Source organism: Rhea pennata, chromosome 12 (genome assembly GCF_028389875.1).
Source record: "Rhea pennata isolate bPtePen1 chromosome 12, bPtePen1.pri, whole genome shotgun sequence".
NCBI lineage: Eukaryota > Metazoa > Chordata > Aves > Rheiformes > Rheidae > Rhea > Rhea pennata.
The window spans coordinates 15699237-15718982 of record NC_084674.1 but is presented as its reverse complement, the minus strand read 5'-3'; the positions used below and the strand labels follow the sequence as shown (position 1 = coordinate 15718982).

At 38.0% G+C, this 19746-nt stretch overlaps 1 protein-coding gene across 1 annotated transcript in view; it reads left to right on the top strand.

Annotated features, from left to right (window-relative positions):
* Window positions 1–19746, top strand: part of CACNA2D3 (calcium voltage-gated channel auxiliary subunit alpha2delta 3) — a 457522-nt gene that overhangs the window by 393311 nt on the left and 44465 nt on the right. Inside the window, exons 28-29 of the mRNA XM_062585399.1 lie at window positions 15736–15797; window positions 17114–17158. Of these exons, the coding sequence (XP_062441383.1) occupies window positions 15736–15797; window positions 17114–17158 (107 nt within the window). The remainder of the gene's footprint in view (window positions 1–15735; window positions 15798–17113; window positions 17159–19746) is intronic.

The window sequence follows — 19746 nt, the reverse complement described above, 5'->3', positions numbered from 1 at the left end:
TTATTATTATTAGGAGAAATGCAAGGCTAAGTCATCAAAGGCCGACATTTTTCTTACAGCACAGTAATTATATATGAGCAATAGCAATGTCTCCACCTCTTCACCCAATGAAGGGATTAGAAGGTGACTCTCCGTTCATTTTTCATGTAGAAAACTTCCTACTTGCCTTTTTCTGTCCTACAGATGATAGTGCTTGTCAAAACTGGATTCCTAAAGTTCTTGTGAAACTAAGCATGTGAAGAAAAATGTTTGATTCTGAGTTAAGAGAGTAGTTGTGTGTGTGTGTTTTTTATTGCTAGTCTCCTTACAGTATCTTGAAGATTGATAATTAGGATAAATTAGGGTGCAAAATTATTGCGGTGGATTCCTACTGTCAAGCCCTAGAACCACAAGTAAGAAAATAACCTTTTCTTTTTGTGATCTGAGATTCTTTTGAAGTAAACAGAATCCAGGTCTGGAAGCTGCAAGAAAGCCACCATATATGATGGAGCTCACACTGAAATATTAGGGTAGAACAAGTTCCAGTTTAGCTCATTAAAGGCAATTTTCCTGGTGTGGCATAAGGCTGTTTAACATGGCGTTAGACTCATTTAGCATCTGAGAGTTTGAGACAGGGTTTCGTAACGACCTAGCAATAGGGTGCAATGAAGCTGCACTGTGCTTCAGCAATCAGAGTCTGCCTCAGTCTTCCAGTTCGCTCGGTCAATCACAGATTCACACAAGCAACCAGATCTGCTAAGTGAGAGGGACTTCTAAAGTTTTATCATCTCAGCCATTCTAGATTTCTCTTTCCATTTCTCTCATCTGCCTATTTCTTTTTTATTCCTCTGTAGGGTATCATTTTGAGCATTATTGTGTTCCTGAGTCCCCTGTGCACATCTTCTTTTTTTTCCACCTAAACATTTAATCTGAGATAAATTTGAGGATTTGAGACATTTTCCCTAGGAGCAGTAGTTCTGGATGATCATAATGGAAGCCATAAATCTGAGATATATTGATTGAATATGAGCAGGTACAGTAGAAATGACCCTTTCTAGATCCATGGACCTACTGTGTGCGTGTGGCACTAGTGGCCTACAAATGTACAGTAACTGCCGCTCATTTACCCATATCCTTATATGTCCCAAATTCCCTGGGCAGAAATGCAGCAATCCTAAACCCACTTTACCATAGGACATTGGACATTGGGACATCTACTTTGGACATCAGGAGTACTTCACCAGTTTTCTAGTGAAGGCAATGCAGCAATGGAAGAGATTGTAATCTGGTTACCTTGTATAATTGCTATTCTTGGAAGTTTTCAGGACTTGGCTAGACAAAGCCACAGCTGACATGAGCTAGCACTGCTGATTGAATGGGAGATGGGCTGGGTGATCTTCAGAATTTCCTTCAGAACAACAGTTCTACACACCTACATTTTGCTATTTTAAGCAAATTATTTATAAAATAAAACTAAAACCTAAATGATCAGAGAGAAGATAGTTTGTGAGTTATTAGAACAAATTAAATAAATTCAGTAAATCAGATTAGAGTTGCAAGCTTTCTGTAAAAATGGTTCTCATGTGAAACTTGTTTTTTCCCATAGCTATATCAATTTTAATTAAATTTTCCAACAAATACTTATTACATAGAAATTGTTCTGCTTTGATATGAATTCAGAAGGCAAACGAGTTTGAAATCTCCTATGACGCAGAACTGTTGTTTCAATCAGCTTTAAGAAAGATGCCTTTTAAAGGGATCCCTGTGCTGTTTTCCAAATGTATCCTGTATTTTAACCATAATTCACAATAGAGAACTACTTAGAAGAAGCATTTGTGAATGGAGACTAGTTCCTTAAACAAAAACTTCTTTCCGACAGTACAGTATACTTCAGTGTGCTGAAACCCATATCACTCCACTTGGATTACTGCTGCAGTGCCTAATGCTGTAAAATTAAACTACTCTTTGTTGATTTTTTGTAATCTTCTGCCAGTGTTTCAGAAGTACAGACCAACCTCTCATTGTAATTTTGCCATACATTTTATATGCTTGCAGAAGTAACTTCTATTAGAGTCAGTAATCTCCCGCTCTGTGATTTGAGAAAGTACAGTATTGTACAACAAAAGTTGATGAGGAAAGTGCAGTAAAAATTGATGAGGATATATTTTGCTGAGATTCTTATTTTCTAAGTTTTTTATAGGACAGTGGGCCCAGGGATTTTGGAAGAGGGACTTTGGCTTCTGGATGAAAGGCTCCCCATTCTGTTTTACAGTTTTAAAGATCAGAGCCTGCCGTATTTTCCTCACCCAAGCATGCTTCATGGAAGTTGTCATGCTTGCTCCTGAGTCACCCCCTAATCTATAGAATATAGTTGTAAGAGTACTCAAATACTATTGCTTTCATTCATAACATTCAAATCACTTTTTGTAGGATGCCAAGTGTACTTCCTCCAATTTTACAGACAGGGAAATGGGGTGCGGAGAAGTAAGGTGATTTACTCAAAGTCACGCTGCAGCTAAGCAGGGGAGCCAGGAGCAGAGCCTGGCCCTTGTAACGGCCCCTCCGCGCTTTAGCCGCTGGACCACCCTGTCGTCATCCGCACGTGCTCTCTGGTGGGAGTTTCTCAGGAATCCAGGTGCTGTGGGGTTAGGTCCTCGTGTACGAATGCTACAAAGCAAGCCCATTATTGCCATTTAATCAAGGAGATTACTTTGACAGATGCAAGGCCAGTTAACACATTTTCAGTTTGATAAGCATTGGCAGTGCTGTTTCCTGTTTTTCAGAGGTTAAAACGGACTGAACTATGGAAAGTTTTCCATGGTAAAAATACTGCTGTACATGTTTCTCCTGGTAATGCAATTAGGAAATATTGGCTCCAGCTAATGTAACTTAAACAAAACATGTTGTCCTCATCAAACTTGTTCAAGTTGTTAAACAGGCATGGCCTTGTCTAAAAAGAAAACAAGGGCATATAGTGTTTCCATGGAAACTCAGTTAAAATGCCGATTTGTGGATATGATCATAATCAGTACCATAATCTAATCTGATTGAATTAAATGAAAAAGAATCTAAGTTGTGAAGTCAGCACACTGTAAGAGTATCCCTACACATGTAGAAATCATATGTCTTCTGTCCTTATAGATGCTTTCTAACTGCATTTAGGATAAAGCGGGGAATTTTGAGTGGGACTCTCTTCTTTTTCCTATGGTCAGTTTAACTATTTTTAAAGAATTTTTTTTTTAAGATCAGAATTTAAAATAAACATATCAACAATACTTTACTGAATTTGGTAATAGCTAACTGAATCTTTAATGTTTGTGTATGGTTTCCTTTCATAAAAAAAGTGGTATTTTCCCTTGGGATAATGCATATCACCTCTTTAGTATGAAAAAAGATCTTTGCTTCTGATATAGACATGCTGAGAAGATTTATAAGTTCTGGAAAGGATTCTGGTATCCTTGTTTGAGAAGATAGCAGTAAAATACAGAGTTGGTTGAATCTGACACTATTAGAAAATTAGACATGTTTTATAAAATGTGATATAGCAACATTTCCAAGAGGACCTCTGTCAGAACTAGCGTTTTGCAAAGTAATATTTCAAAGATACCTTGTTGTCTAGTGGTAATGGAAGGAACATAGTAGAGACTTCAGAAAAAAACTCTAACTTTTACTGATTGCCATATGAGATAAAGGCTTCTGGAAATCCAATCAGTGTCCAGCTACTTTTGGTACAAGCCATAACAACTACAAAAAATCTGGCTTTTGGAAGCCAAGCTTTCTTTATAAGGCAGTAATAGGTTGGCCTCTAAATGACTATGTCATTTTTGAAAGTTCTTGCCAAAAGCCTTTTTGCCTGTGGGTTTGAGGGCTTTTTGCATCCTCCAGGGCTCCATTCTGGAAGGTGCTAAGTGTTGTTATCAGATGCTGAACATCCCTTAACTCTCACAGACTTAGGAGCACTAGCAGTGCTCAACACCTTCTAGGTGGAAGGCCCGGATGAATTTGCACCTATCTTGCAACTTAGTAGAAGTAGAAGCTATTTGGTACGATAAATCCTTATTTTAATGGAATGTCAAAGACAGCTATCTTTCAGCAAACCTTCCTGATTTATTTCAAAGCTATTCCATTAAAGAGGATTACAGCTGGTATCCATGATATTGATTTCCCTCATACAAGATATTAATGTGTACTTCTAAAATATGCTTTATTGCTGTATTGACAGCTAAATCCTACTAATCATTAGGGTATAAATTGTAATATACTACTTGTTGAAGCATCTGGATAATGGTTTTTATGATGTAAGTACAGCACATTTGCAGGGCTATTGTGGCAGTCATGTCAGCACTTATACTGTTTCCAGGAGTTAATAACTTACACAGAGAGTTTTGTTCGTAGTCATAACTTGGCACACAGGTCTCCAGCAATGATTGTGTTTTATTAAGAAATTTTAAAATTCTGCCAGGGCCTTTTAATTTTATCAGTCTCAATATTTTTAAATGTTTTCTTTGTTGTTTTTTTGGAGTAGCCGTTCAAAACATTTATTAAATATGTGTTTGGCCATAAATTAGTCAATAGATTGTTCTTTGTATTTTACGGCATCAGCAAGGTAATTTGAGCTTCGTCTAATGAAGAATATATGTTTTTACCTAATTTTCAGCAATATAAAGATGTCTGTCCATTCGTGAATATGCACAAGATCAGACTTAAGCAAACAGTTCTGCTAAAGGTTGTGTGGGTTGTGTGGGTTTGTGTAACATTCGGAAGCTGTTCTTCACCCTGTTCTTTCTCCTGAGATGTGATAAGTAGACAAATCAAATAGGAATCTGTTAGTCTATACCGTAATGCCTGTTAGTTGGACATTACCTAATTTTTGCAGTTCACATATCTGAACTTCAATTGCAGAAAACAAGTAAAGAGAAGCAAGTAGACAATGTGAAAAAGATCAGCTTGCATTTTAGTGTACGGGGAATTCTTCCAGTGTTACTAATTAAGGATTGTCATTATTCTGGTATAGCTTGAATCGCTTGTTCAGGTTATTCTAGGATCAATACCTTATACAAGGCTCATACCTGCATTGAACAAATAGTCAACTCTGCTCTTTTCTGCATGAAGATTAAATGAAAAGGCATTTTTGATTCAAAAAGAAGAAAAAATATAGGCAAACAAACCTGCCTTTGCAGATTTTATAGTGCATGGAAAATTGATGTGTATCTTTTGTCGCCGCTGTCTCTTACAAAAGTTCAGTAAAAACACAAACAAGGAGGCTTGTATAAGGTGGTTGCAAGTCCATCAGCACTGTTTTTTCATATTTGCAAATACAAAGTATCTAATGGAACATTTCAAGTAATTTTCAAACAGACGGAGGTGTTTGTACCAAGTATTTTTGTTACATACATTTCTATATACCTTTCTACATCCATAGATTACCACCATGTGATTAAACATCAAAAATATGGTTAAATAAATCCGCAATGTTAGAAAAATAGGAACAGGAATATTAATTCTGGAGCATTACAATAAATATGTATTTGATTTATAAAATATTCAGTAGAAACCTGGTTGAAAGGATAGCGATTTATATTCACGATCAGGTTATGTCTAATTTATTATTTGTCTTCAAATAATATTACTCATATTTGTAGTAATTCAGAGCAATTTGCTAATCACAGTACAGCACAAACGGTTTGTTGTTGTTGTTATTATTATTCAATCAATAAGAGATCCACAACTATTTCCAAATAATGCGATTTGATAAAATGCTGGCTTTTTCTCACCCAGTGTCCCAAGTCTTTTTGACTAAGAGGATTTTCTGTATTCACGGACTTTGTATGCAAGCATCTATGATGTTAACTGCGTAGGGCAGGCAGTTGGTAGTCAGCGTGTTCTGGAGACAGGAGGAATTGAGTTCTGACAGTCTTTTTTAGCCCCTCCACGCTAAGGTAGGTAGTAGTAGCAGTAGCTCCGTGTCTTGGCTTCTAAATCAATGCAGATAAAAGACTAAAGGCATTGATAAAAGGCATTGAACTGAAGGGAAGATGCAAGTTAGGGGGGAAAAAAGTTTAAAGACATAGAATGGGTGAGGAAAAGCAAGAGAAGAAAGTTGCATATGGGAGACATTGGATGGAGATGGTCACAGGTTCATTTTGCAGTGGGTACCATAAAGTTTATCTTCAATGTCATATCTAAATTACTCTGTGTCTAACAGTATGACACCTTGTAGCCATTCTGCTGTGTTAGGATTTCAAATTGGGAAGAATAAGCCTCTTCAGAAATCAGGGCAATCGGCATTTCACCCATTTCTGAAATCAGCCTCTCTCATGATGCTGAAAAATGTTGATCAGCAATTTTTTGTCAACCCAGTTGGTAGCCAGGATCAAATCTGAAAAAAAAGAAAACATTATCAGGAAGTGTGCACACATTGTATTTTAGTTACAACTGGAAGCAGAGTGTCTGACATCTCCTAAGAGAATCCAATCACAGACTCCAAGAGTTCAGATAAGGATCCTAATTTCTGGATATTTGACTGAACTCTATGCCTCTTGAGATTCATTAATTACAAACTTGAAACCACAGCCCTTTGACTGAGTCGTGAAAGGAATATCAGCTAAGCTACACTAGCTACCAAGATTAGGACCTCAGTTATAAGAAGTAAAACTAATGGAGCTTTTCTTAAGTGTTGCATGTCATAAATCCTCCCTTAAGATTTACAAATGCGCTTACAAATATATATTCTTATTTTTTGTTCCGATCACGGGATGTACTTGAATATTGCCAAAAAAATGAGAGAGCAAACCCTGTAAGACCAGAAAATGGTTTGGGAGTTATTAAAATACAATCACAGTTTCATTATTTTAGTCAAACTGTGGTCAGATTTCCATCTTTGCATGCTTGCACTACCATCAGAGTTCAGAAATATTTGTCAGACTGGTTGTCAGGCAGGGAGATGCTGGAAGAAGGTGCCTGAAGGCTCACAGGATCTCCTTATAAAAATTCTGCCACCGGTGCAGTTTTCCTGTTGTTGATAGAGTTTGCCCTCTCTCTGCACACTGCTGAAGCATTCCTGAGGGTAATAAAAATACTACCCAACCCGCTTTTTATTTTTACTTCCTTTTATGCTAATGGAATGAACCAGGTGACAGGGATTTTCTGAAAATCACAGGGAGGATACTGCAGACACCAGACACGGCTTAACTGTGCCCCACCTCACCCCTTCAAATTGTACAGCCAAAACGACTATTTTGTACTATCAATGTACCCCTTGTATTTCTCAGGAGCAAGGTATGTATCTTTCCAGCATAGTGCACTTAGTGTAATTTTACATGCCAAGTGGTTACCTCCCTTCAGGCTTATGGGAGTTTTTTTTTTGTTGTTTTTTTTTTTTTTTTTTTTTTTTTTTTTTTTTTTGTTTTGTTTTTTTTCCCCTTATTGGAAAAATTACGGATGGTTTCCCAAGTAGCTCCCCTGAGCTGTGCTCTTGGTACACAAGTTTATCGTGGGGTAAAAGAGTAGATTTTTGTGGGAGTCCTTTGTTGCAGTATTGGCAGCACATCAACTGCTAACTTGTAAAGTTTGAAATACAGCATGACTGTCTGAATGATAATTTACAGATAACCTGTTTCTCTCCAGCCTCCTCAATGCAGTCTCTTGAAAAGGCAAGGTACTTTCAGTCAGCTGCCTCTATAATTTTTGATGTTTTCACTCAATTTATATCCTTTTGGTGTTTCCTCCTGCTCCTATTGCTAGTTCATTAGTCCTCCAGAAGGAAGATGTGTGTCAGGGAGTCAAAGGGGGTCTGGTTTATGATGATGTTCACAGACTGCCCTCCGCTGTTCAGGTTGTCAGGGGTTGGCTGCACACCAAGTCCTTCAGCTTTCCCTGGTGGTTTGAGTTTGGATGAATTTAGGCCTCCAAGCAGTCATCATCCTGCTTCCCTTTCAGCTTGGCCTCACATCAGGTTCCCAATATCTTCTTCCTTTCTACTTGAGCTTGGCCTCCAGGAAATACTAGCTGCCATTGCCTTCCCTGTCCCTTGAGAGTCTCCGTCGAGACAACTGCTTCCAGCACTAATTCTAAAAATCTTCTGGGAAAAGATAGTAGGTTTGAGGTCTTTGAATAAAGTGGCACAACTTCAACTTTCTCTTATCCCTGCAAGAAGAATTCACACATTTACAGGTAGTATTATAATATCTCTAATGAATAAAGTAGTTTTTGTATTAGGTAAAAACTTATGACATATTATGAAAATTGTATTGTCTCACATAAAAATATTTGGAAGTGATTTTTTTTTAAAAAAATATATAACTATAGAGAGATTTATTATTATATAAAAATTCGATGCTGACTTTATATAGCATTGACAAATTAGACATATGTGTGATCATTCCACTTACTTGAACACACGAAAAATAAGGTCAGCATGCCAGTAATTACACCAAGCTATTTCTGAATATTGTTAAGACGTCTGTGTGACAACTCAGATTTTAAGATTATTTGTATTTTACATTTGTTTCTAGGATAATAAGAGCCTCATATTTGGAAAAACCAATCTGTAAATGTTGTTGAGGTTTAGATGTAGATAGAAAAGGTAGATGCAGATTTACATGAACTTTAAGTGGATTTAATTTTAAGGTGTCTAAATATGTAGTAGACACACAAATGATAACATCTATTTTTTACTGCTCAAGAATTTACATTTGAAGCTCAAGAGAGATTCAGATGTTCCCTTCAGTTATGTAATGTTATCACTTGTCATTTTTCAGTTGAGGAAAAAGTCTTACACTGTTTCAGTGAAAAGGAAGTGTCAGTAAACACGTAAAAAATTGGATAAAAAAATAAAGGATGAGGAAATCTTTTCTATGTTGGATCTCGGTGTCCTCTTTGGATCTGGTATACTTTTGATAAGCATGTTTAAACAATGGTTTGTAATATTCCTTGAAATTCTTGTGTATTGTGGACTATTCAGATGTATACAGTAATGTAGCAACAGAGTCATGGTATCTGCATAATAAAATAATGTTCCTTGTCCAGGGAGAGGGTTCCATGCCTGTGGAGCCAGAGATTCATGCCTATTTGTGATCTTAACATGGTTTGGCGAGTTCACCTGTGCAATGGCATTCATGCCAGGCCTCCAGCTAAAACTCCGTATTTGTAAGGTCAGGCAGAAAGGCTTCATGTTGGAGAAGCCACCAGAAAAGATATAAAGCACTTTATAAATCTTCACTGAGTTAAATAAATAGATAAATAGGACACATTTTGGAGGACAGAGTTCATGAATGTTAGTAAGGGCCTATCCAAATGCATAAAGGATGTTTTATTTCTGCTAGGGTAGAAAGTGTGCTTTATTGTAAGAGAATCTTAAGAAGGAACCTAAGCTTTATGCAGAAAGTCAGTGTAGATATAAAAATTAGTCCTAGTACAAATCTATCTCCAAGGTCTTTTATTTTGAAGCCAAGTTAAACCTCATTTAAGATAATTCCATCGGAGGTAGGCAGTCCAGAGCACCAGAAGAAGTGTCTTCCATTTCAAAATGTTGAGGATCTTTTATGTGTGAGAAAGAATCTTGGGCTGTAGTGTATCCTCTGTAGGAAAGGGAATGGAGACCCCAAGATATTTCTCTAGCCCTCCTGATCCAGTGCTTTTATATAGTGTTGATGGATATTCCACAGAGTGGAAAACCTTCTAGGTTTTACTACATTTCCCTAATATTATATTTGGAATCTCTCTGCCAGGCTTATAGGAGTATTCAGCTTCTCTTTTGCCTGAAATAAATTAGTTTAATCTATTTTCCTCACTTACTTTAAGTAGGAGTTGGTCCTTTTTACTTAAGTGTAGGGTCTTTTGTAATTCTGCCCACAAAAGCAGAGAAAAAGGTTTCCTTATCTATCCATTTGCTTAACCACGTAGATCTCGAAATTAGTGCAAGCAATTCTGATCTGTGTTGAGTTATTTTTTCCCTTCATTTTTGCCTTGATTCTAAAGGCCCTTGGCTCTGTAGATATTAAGCATTTACCAATGATTTTATACTCACAGCATCCCAGTAAAACAGTGAAATATTACCCTCAACTGTGGTATCAGCACAGAAGGAAATGACTTATTTAACAAAAATTATCACTGAGCCAAGAATTTAATTTTGTAATTCTCAACCATCTGTTATTTCATAGATTATGTGCCGCAGAACGGCAGCCACTTTGTTAGATGAAGAAAAAAATCTGACGGGGTTAATGTCTGCTTTGCATAGGCAGCATGAAAGCTTTTCCTTGGGATCACTGAAGTAAGTTTGCTAGCGTGGTTTATGCAAGCACTTGGAGTTGTAATTTTCACGTGAAATGGCACATTTGTGGCACAGAAGGTGGAGGGAGATGCAGGGAGAAAGAGGCTGAATGTCCCTCCATCAGCTCCCATTGGTGGGGCTTCCATGTACCTCCAACTCCAGCTTCAGCTCGGCCGCCCCAGGGGCATTACAACCAAAAGGCAGCAGTAGAGACAAGATCTTCTTTCCTTGACTTTGAACATTCATTCTTTCCTTCATGAAGAAAAATAATTTGTACCCCCTGGCTATTTTGTGTCAATTAACAAATGTTGAAGTAAATTTATATTTATATTCCATGTGAAGATAAATTATAGGAGTTTATAAAAATGTGGATGTTATCTGGACAAAATTGCAGTGCAGTTATGCTCTTTTCGCTATTCTCTGCTGTAGTTGTTACATCAAGGAGGCTAAATAAGGAATTAGTGACAAGGGAGCTGTAATTTTGAAGTCTGTACCTTTTTCTTTTTTAAATATCTAGCCAATTTGTGAACCACAGATTTAAATAGAAAGTAGCTTGGAGCACAAATATTTCACTCTGAATGTTGAAGGACTAGGGATTGCTCAGAAGAACAGATTGGCTCTTAAAACTTTTGAAGTATATCTGAATAGTTCTTACAGCATTAAATGACCTGACCAAAAAAATATCCTGTGGTAGTAACACTGTTCTTGAAAAGCACAGGGAAAATCCTGCAAAAATGCTTTACTACCACCTCAGGAGTAGAAAAGAAAATTATTATTCCATCCACTGTTAATTCTTTTGAATATAGGTTGATTCAAATGATTATAATAAGAAATGTATTCGTATATATCACTGAGGATATTGAATATTTAGAAGTTATTCATTCATTGACATGGAATTACCTATATAGAATTCTTCAAGATGTTGCAAGGAACAAAATGTAAAGAAACTAAAAGCATGAGATTAAAATCTCGCCTGAAGACACATCTCTTAAATTGCTTATTACAGCTTTCACCATACAGTGTTTACGGGAGCTGTGTTTTCTGCTCTTATCTTGCAACACAGATATACATCATGTAGCACTTCATTATTTAAAAACAAGTAAAAGGATTAAAAAACTCTAATTGAGAAAATACTTCACAAGGGAAATATGTAATGTTATGTGTTATACTTAAAATGTTGCCATTACAACACTGTACGACCTTGACCAGAGTAGACTATAAAGTTTAAGACATATTTCTGTTTTACTATCTCCAATAGTATTGTATGTTTGAGATGAGTGATAAAGCTTTGCTAAAAGGCAGAGAGAGAAATGAACTGAATCATTTTTTTAAGAAAGTAAGAAATATGGTAACTTAGCTGGTAATGCCTGGCCCTGCAGGTTTTACACAAACTACACTCCTGTTGAAATCATGAGATTTTGCTTGAGTGGGAACAAACCTCGTGTTTCTGCCTGGTCCTTCATTTCCCCTCACAATCTGCCCAAGGAAGCACTGACATTCATAGAGCTAATACAACAAAAACAAAACTGCAGCTGCTTGCCTCAGCTTCACGAAGAGGGATGTTCTGTGTTTCATAGAAATTAGTCCCGGGATTTCAGTTGTCTTTACAGTACAGCACTGCGTTGTGCAACCATGAAAATGGGCTCGTGGAAGGTTTCTCACGTGGGCTTTGTCGTCATTACCTTGCTGCTGGTTTAGGTTCTCCCTCCTGTGGTAAGTATTTTGTACCGGACACTGGCAGATCTTCAGTACATACTCATTTTATTTAAGCAGGATTGTAGGCTGTCTATTTAGCTTTTCTCTGCAAAAGGTTTACCCTCAAATAGAACGGTAAAATAATTCAGCCTGGGAAGGACCTTGTGAGGTGATCTACTCCAACCTCTCCTGCTCAAATTTCAGTATACATAATATATTAGCGCGGGGGAATATTTTAAGTTGCTGCTTTACATTAACTATACTTTCATTAATATTTTACTAGAACTAAAATGGAATTTAAACAAAGGTTGCTTTGCCAAGCATTTTAAACAGGCCAGCCACAGCAAATAAAATAATCTCTAAATTACAGAGATTTATTTTAGCACTAACATGTAATGAAATATTTCAGAATATTTTTATGGTAATATCACTTTTAGCAACCTGTACGATATTTTACAATTTAGACATGCTATAGGTTTGTATGTCTTGGACAGATAGATAAAAATAGGAGAACTTCCATAAGCTGAATTCAAATGAAACAGCAAGCCATAGTAAAGCAGATAATGGAAGAGATTGTTACATTCATCCTTTGAAACCTAATAAATGTTTCTTACAGGTTTAAACCTTAAATTGACGTTTGATAACGGCTCTGTTCTTTCACATCATCAAGATAACGAGCTTGATAATTTAGCCCATTTTTACCTTGGCAACTCATTCTTTACTCTGGGCAATGGTGTCTATTAATAAGAGCTGGAGTTCTGAGAGTTGACCTCTATCAGGACTCTAACTGAACTGTATCTAACCACAACCCATTTATCTGTACCCTTTAAAAACAGCAATATTTCTAACTCTTAGAACAAGGCTTTGGAAACCACAGATCTGTTTTGCTCTAAAATCTGCTGTTACGACTCTCAGTATCAGATCTTTGTGTGAACTCCGGTATTCATTTCCTTTATGCATCATTTTCCCAGCAATAAAATGAGGATATTAAGACTTAACCACGTTTATTGAGTATCCTGAGATTCTTTGTTGAGAGGTACTCCATAGTAAGCGTAGGCTGTTAATGTTGTTGTGTTTATAAATGACTGATAAACAGAATATCAAAGGCATCTGGGAGTCCAGAGGTGGAGGCAACCCTTTTGAATGGTTTATGGAAATAGTTAAGCAGGTTAGGAACCTAACTCCCACTGAAATCGGTAGGAGTAAATGCCAACTCTGCCTAAGCACTTTTGAAAATCTAACTCTTGAAAAATCTGAATATTTTCAAAAATCTGGTTTTCAAGAACTCAGTAATTTGACACAGATTATCCCAAAGATGCCATTATAAAATCACCTGGGGAAAGAAGAAGCTCCATGGGTCTTATAGGTCTTCATTCCTCTCTTCCCTAGGGCTATATGCCTACTGGTTCACAGCTATGAGCCTGCTAAGAAGTGAGATCCATTCCACTAGGTCCTGCCAAGTTATTTTCAAATTGAGAGCTTAGAAATGTTTAGAGATCTGTAACAATTAAAAATGTACATTTTTCCAGTGCAGAATAAAGACAACTGTTCTTCACTCCAGTTTCCCTTAGATATCATGTTATAATGTTCAGAAAAGCATGTCCATTCCTTATCAGTTGCAAAACAGGCCTGATCCTGCATGGTGGTAAAAGCTATCAATTTCATTTAAGTCTGCAAAAGATGACATTCTCTGCAGGCTGGAGGATTTGGCTTTTAGAAGCAAACCTAGCCTTTATTCAGCAAGGCACCTACCTGTCTGTGTGTCTAATGCTGAGCTTTGCTTGGTGAATTCCGCAGGCATGTTCACATGGTGGAAGCAAGACACACAAATAATTTGCTGAGCGTGTAAATGCTCTTGTATTCATTCGTATATGAATGAATACATGTAAAAATGGAATATGAGATTGACATTTCAAATACTGATACAGGATACAGAAGCAAAGTGTGTTTTTAGTGGAAAGTTACAATGTATGCATTTTGTGTCTGTTTCAGAAAAAAGGGGGTAGAAAGTGCAGATCACCTGTGTGCTAGACATAAACCTAAAGGCAAACAACAGATGAAGGAAACATGTGCTGCATGGCTGTCAGATAACATCTTCTCATTGACCATAAAATAAATTGCTAGATAATAAAAATGTAGCTGGAGAGAGTTTCTTCTGGAATTTATTTGAAAGGAGAAATGAATTTCTGTACTTAGTCTCTTAAGCAGTAATGTCCATGAGATACAGATAGCAAAGAACTATTTATAAACTGCTGCAATATGAAAATTCCTTATGTAATTTCACATTACATTGTATCAGTTCATTGTGGCTTTCGTACCACATACTTTTTCCTACCTGCTGACACAAAATAAAATATATGCAGGACAGCGGTACATGTACATTTGCAAAAACCAGTACCAGTAGTCTAAGATATTACAAATAAGTAAATGGGATTTAAAATGATGCCTGCTGTGGACCCTAGAGGAATAAAGCAAATGAATGAAATCTCCTCCAAATTTCCAAAACCACTGATTTTTTTTTAAGTTGTTACTTGTTTTAAACAAAGGATTGTTATAGTGAATTTGCTAGAAGTTAGAGCTTTAAAAAGCTTTAAAAACTGTAGCTTTTATGAAGGGCCAGCGGGAAACAGTATACTAAGGCTATAGATTAGTCGTTAGAGCCCAGTTCGTTCTTTCTGCCTAAGCCACTATATGAGCCCTACGGTGCCAAAAGGAGCTGCAGGGCTCTCAGCTGGAGCCTGTTGATACGTTGTGCTGAACAGCCAGAGTGTTGCGGGGTACAGGGCCAGCACCGAAGAGCCTCGGCTGAAGAGCCTGGCCCGAGGAGGGCTCTTGGAGCGGGCAGGAGCGTGGCAGGCAGCGTGCAGGGGGCAGCAGCAGCAGTAAGAGCAGTAGCTCTTCCCCTCTCTTCCGGACATATTTTTCGTCGTATTATTTTCTTTTGCTTAATGAAGCTAATCCAGACCTTCCCAGCACAAAGACATGATCATTCTCTTAGTCTGGCTGTGCAAAACCAGAAGAATCATCTGCCTTAGGAGCCTGTGTGAGCCACAGTGTTCCTGCTGAGCAGCAACACGGTGCTGTAAAGCCCAGATGAGGCCTGAAGAAAGGTTTACTGATACTAGGAAGAACAATCTCCTGCCTGAAGCTATGGGAAATACATTGTTTAAACCAGTTAAATCTTGATTAATTCATTTTTTTTTTAATACAGATTATTGTCACTATTAACCTTTTCTGGAAATCTGAAAACCTGTAACTAGTAATGTTTAACTCTTATACTTTCATTTGACATAATTGCACATCATACTCTTAATTTCAAAAATTTTTAACAAGTGCTTATGTTTGAAATAGGCTTCTTGTATTCCACTGATCATTCATGGATTAAATAGCCCAATGGTAAATGATGATTTGAAATGTTAGCCAACTATAGCTTTCAGCACAAAATGTGTAGTGCCTGTTTCTACAGCTGTTACATTGCTACCAGAAAAATACAAATTGGAGATAGACATGCATGTAAATATGTTTGGGTTTGGGCGTTTTATGTTAAGTATGGAGATACATGCAATTTCAGTAATGTTTGCATTGTTATCACATGTTAGCAATATCTTTGCTTTTTAAAATGTAAATGGCTTAGAATGTGACTGTGTGGTCTCTTCAGTTTAATTACTATTACCTTTTTATTATAGGTCTTATCATCATTTTTCCGTCTGAATAGCTTTAAATAATCATTTTAAAGGATTTTAATTCATTATTAAAATTTTAACACATTGTTTTCATTTATATATTCCCAGCTGTAGGTATCCAGATGAAACTTGAATTTTTCCAGCGGAAATTTTGGACCGCAAGCAGACAGGTATATTTTAGGTTCCTATTTAATTTGTTACTGAATCCACAATAACTTTCTAACTGTGCAGATGATAATGATCTGCAATTTTTTGTCATAAACAAAACTATTGTAAACAAACAAGCTATTATAAATATATAATGGCAAGCTCTTATTTGCTTTCAGTTCATTATTACAAAAAAGAGCATTCAGTGGTGAAAAACTGGGGGTAGATCCAGCATTTGTAGAGGCAAAGAGAAAGCTCATTAATTTTAAGCTGCCAGTGTATATCAAAACTCTAAAAAATTACTGTAGGTCCTTTTGGCCTTCTATGTCCCCAAAATAACGACATGAAAAAAATGTAAAAACATGTTTCCATGATGCTAGTGCTTCTATTAGGTTGATCAACACCTGTTGATGGTGGTGAAATTAAGCATCTTCGATGCAAACGTGACTTTACTTAAGGCTTTTTTGATAGGTAGTTTCGGAGGACAGCGTCTTTGCTCGGCCGCTTCCGCGGCTGGGAGCGGGCGGCGCGGCCTGGGGCGGGTTGCTTCGCCCGGTCCGGAGCAGTCCGAGCAGATCCGGGGGAAACGTCGTCCCCTTTGAGACTCGGACCTGATGTAAAGAAATAAGCTAGCGTGTTGGCCTGGCACGCGTAAACTTTCTCCCTAAGAAAAAGGGGAAACTGCTGACTAAATTTTATGACGTTTTCAGTGATGGCAGAATTGTGCTTTCTGCCTTACTTAGGATTTATCTTCTGCCAATCAGACACTGAAGTCTCAGCTTGACTGATGAGCTTAGCCAGGTTACTGAATCATACTTGTCATTTATAGTCGTTAAGAAGCTGTATCTATATACAGATATAGATATTTATATAGATTTTTTTTTATAATTTATAGAATTTGTACTTATGGAACAGAATAGTATCGTTTCTAAAGATTAGGAGATTTTATCCCTATTTTGAGAATCATCTGGGACTACACTATTTTGGAGAATAAGCACCGCTGAAATGCTGGTCACACCCCACCTCTACGGGAAAATCGTGTATTTGTGCCCGTGATCTCCAGCCTTCTAGCATGTGAGGGAGAGGGTGGTATTTAAAACAGTTAAAACTGGTGCAGTGTGAATGCAACCTTTCTCTGCAAGCACCAACAGAACGGATTTGGAGAGCAGATTTAATGCTTTCCTACTGTTGCCATAATTAGAGCAATTGCTGTCTTTGATTAATACGTAATCGATACTAACTTCTGTACAACTGTGTTCATCTTTGCTTTAAAATGGAATTTTTTGTAATCATTAAACTAGAAATGAAAATATTTTATTGATTTTGGTGTCCTCTGCAGTGTGCATCTCTTGATGGCAGATGTTCTATAAGTTGTGATGATGATGTAAGTATTTTACAGATTTTTTTTTCATTTATACCTCTACTGCAGTAGTACCTGAAGTAGATGATAGTGTACAATGAGATCTTCAGACTGCATTAATCCTGATGTAAATTGGAGTCGCCTTCTAAGTATTAGGCAGTTTATTTAGCAAGGCATGTTTTTATGACTGATTACCAACATGTATTTAATAACGAGGCTGGCGATGTTACCTCATTATAATAATGTGCTTTATGGATCCAGTTTTGGAAGTGGTATGAAAGCACTCTAAGGCATTTTTGCTTGTTTATTGTTCATCTGAGTTGCTAATCTCTTACTTTCGCACTAGAATTAGACATGAATTCAGAGCTGTACCTGTGTGGAATTAGTTCCTTAATAACAGTTAAGGAGCAAAAGAGAAGTAACCGGAGTCGGTGTGGCTTTCTGAGCTTGTCGAAGTAGCTTGACATATTTCCATGATGTGATTAATGTGATGGATAAAAATAGTAATTTGAATATTCTACGCATAGATATTTACAAAGTATTTGACTTTATAACGTGGTATTTCAGTTAAGCAGCCAATGTATCACAGATCAGGTGTACTGAAAGGTGGCCAACATTGCACGTTCGGTGATGAGGAGGGGGATGTTAGGCGTGAGTCTAGAAAGATGCTACAAGATTCTAGAAAAGTCAGCAGAGTTGGGTTGAGGTGTGGTATTGCACATGGTTTTTGTCAGTGATGTGGAAGAAAACATAAAGTGATTGCTGATAACATCTGTCACCTCCAAGTTGAGGGAACAGCGCAAGCAGATGTGGGTCACCTGATAAACTGCTTGAACAAGCTACGTGCGTTTAATTAGGATCAACTGTAAGTTCATGCATGTGGAAACAAACTCTGTAGGCCATGTTCACGTGATTCAGGGGCGCCGTCCTGGAAAGCAGCGATGTTAATAAGGCTTGAAAACCACGCCAGGTGATGGGATGAACAGGAGATCCCCTTTTCATACAGTGGCCAAATTTTTTTCCGTACAGTGGCAAAAATGACTAGTACAAAACATACACGAAAGGAAATTATAGTGGGGGCACGAGGTGGCTTGCCTCTGTAGTTGATGCTAATGCAATATTTTGCAATCTCTTTTCAAAGTGAGAAAACGTATTTTTTTTGCACGGTTTTGCGCAGCTTTTCGTAGGGGCCCCGGTGCTGGGGCAGCGGCCGCGGAGAGCCCCGCGTCGGCCGGCGGCAGCCGGAGGCAGGCTGCCTCCCCTCTGTGCCCTCCCACGCTGTTTCCCCAATCGTCTCCAAACTCTCACCGGTTTCTGGCGCTGCTTTTTACAGTCGCAACCGACGTATGCTATTTGTGGTATTCCCCAAGTCTTCATTTTCTTTCCCTGCTGTCTCCTCGTATCTTCCTTCGAGCGCTGCCTTGCGGGGCTGGTTTTGCATCCGAAATAGGCTCCCGGCGCGCGCGGCGCGGACCCGTGCGTTCCCCCGGGACGCCTCCGCGCCTCGCGAGCTGCTGCCCTGCCGCTGCCTCCGCTTGCCCGGCGGCTGGCTCACGGGGAGCCGGCCGGGCGCTCGCTCGGGGGTGTTCGGGGCGGCACGCCGAGCGGCCCGGAGGCGCTCTGTGGTGTTTCGTGCAGTGGCAGTTGAGCTGTGTTGGGGCTTTCCTGAGGATAAGTAATTTAAAAAGCCAAAGACTTGGGGTAGTTAGCCAAAAAAACAGGCTGTGAATGTTTTGGAAGCGTGTTTTCTAACATTTGCGGTTATTGTATTGGATATTTATATCTTTAAAGCAAATAGTGGTACTTTAATTTTTGGATTACTTTTCTCTTAATTAATTTATAAAAACTTTAAGAGGTACATCGTTGATCTTAGCAATACTGCCGCAAGGATTCTACTTCATATCCGCATCTACCGCGACATCGAAGCATCTGCTTTATTGAAACGTGCATCCGATATATGGGCACAATGATACAATTTTTTAAAATATGTAACTGTTCCACATGAGGTGCGGACCACAAAAACCTTTCTGAGGATAAAGACAGAACTTAAAGCATCGGCAGTTATAACAATGGAATACTTAATTTCTTCAGTGTACCAAATTAGCAAATCATACGACAAACTGTAATCCATTTACTGGGACCCTGGGATCTAGCAGATGGAGGATAGGGATAGCAATAAATAAAAGAAAAAAAATATTGCAGAAAACCAAAACACAGAAGTCCAATGGTTATGCCGCCTTTGGCAACCTTTCAAAGCAACGTATCTTTTGCCTTTGCAACTATACAGACTCTTCCGTTTAAAGCTTGTATCATTTTTAACCATTCAGTGAGCTTTTCTGAATATGAAGTGATTAAAGAAAAATGCATGTATTACAAGTCCCCGCTAAGGCTGCAAGCTCATTTACTTAACTCCACTTCCACGCTGTCATTTGCATTTCTACGTGTTTTAAGCTGAGCTCGCAGCATTAATCGCCCCGTCCGCCTAAAAATGAAAGCTGAGGTCTGCAGAAGTGTAAATTTCACGTGTTTCCTGTCCTTTCCTCACTCTTAGATTTGTGCCAGCTTACTGCAGACTTAATGCACCAACTTTACCTTGTTTCCAGAGTCTTTAA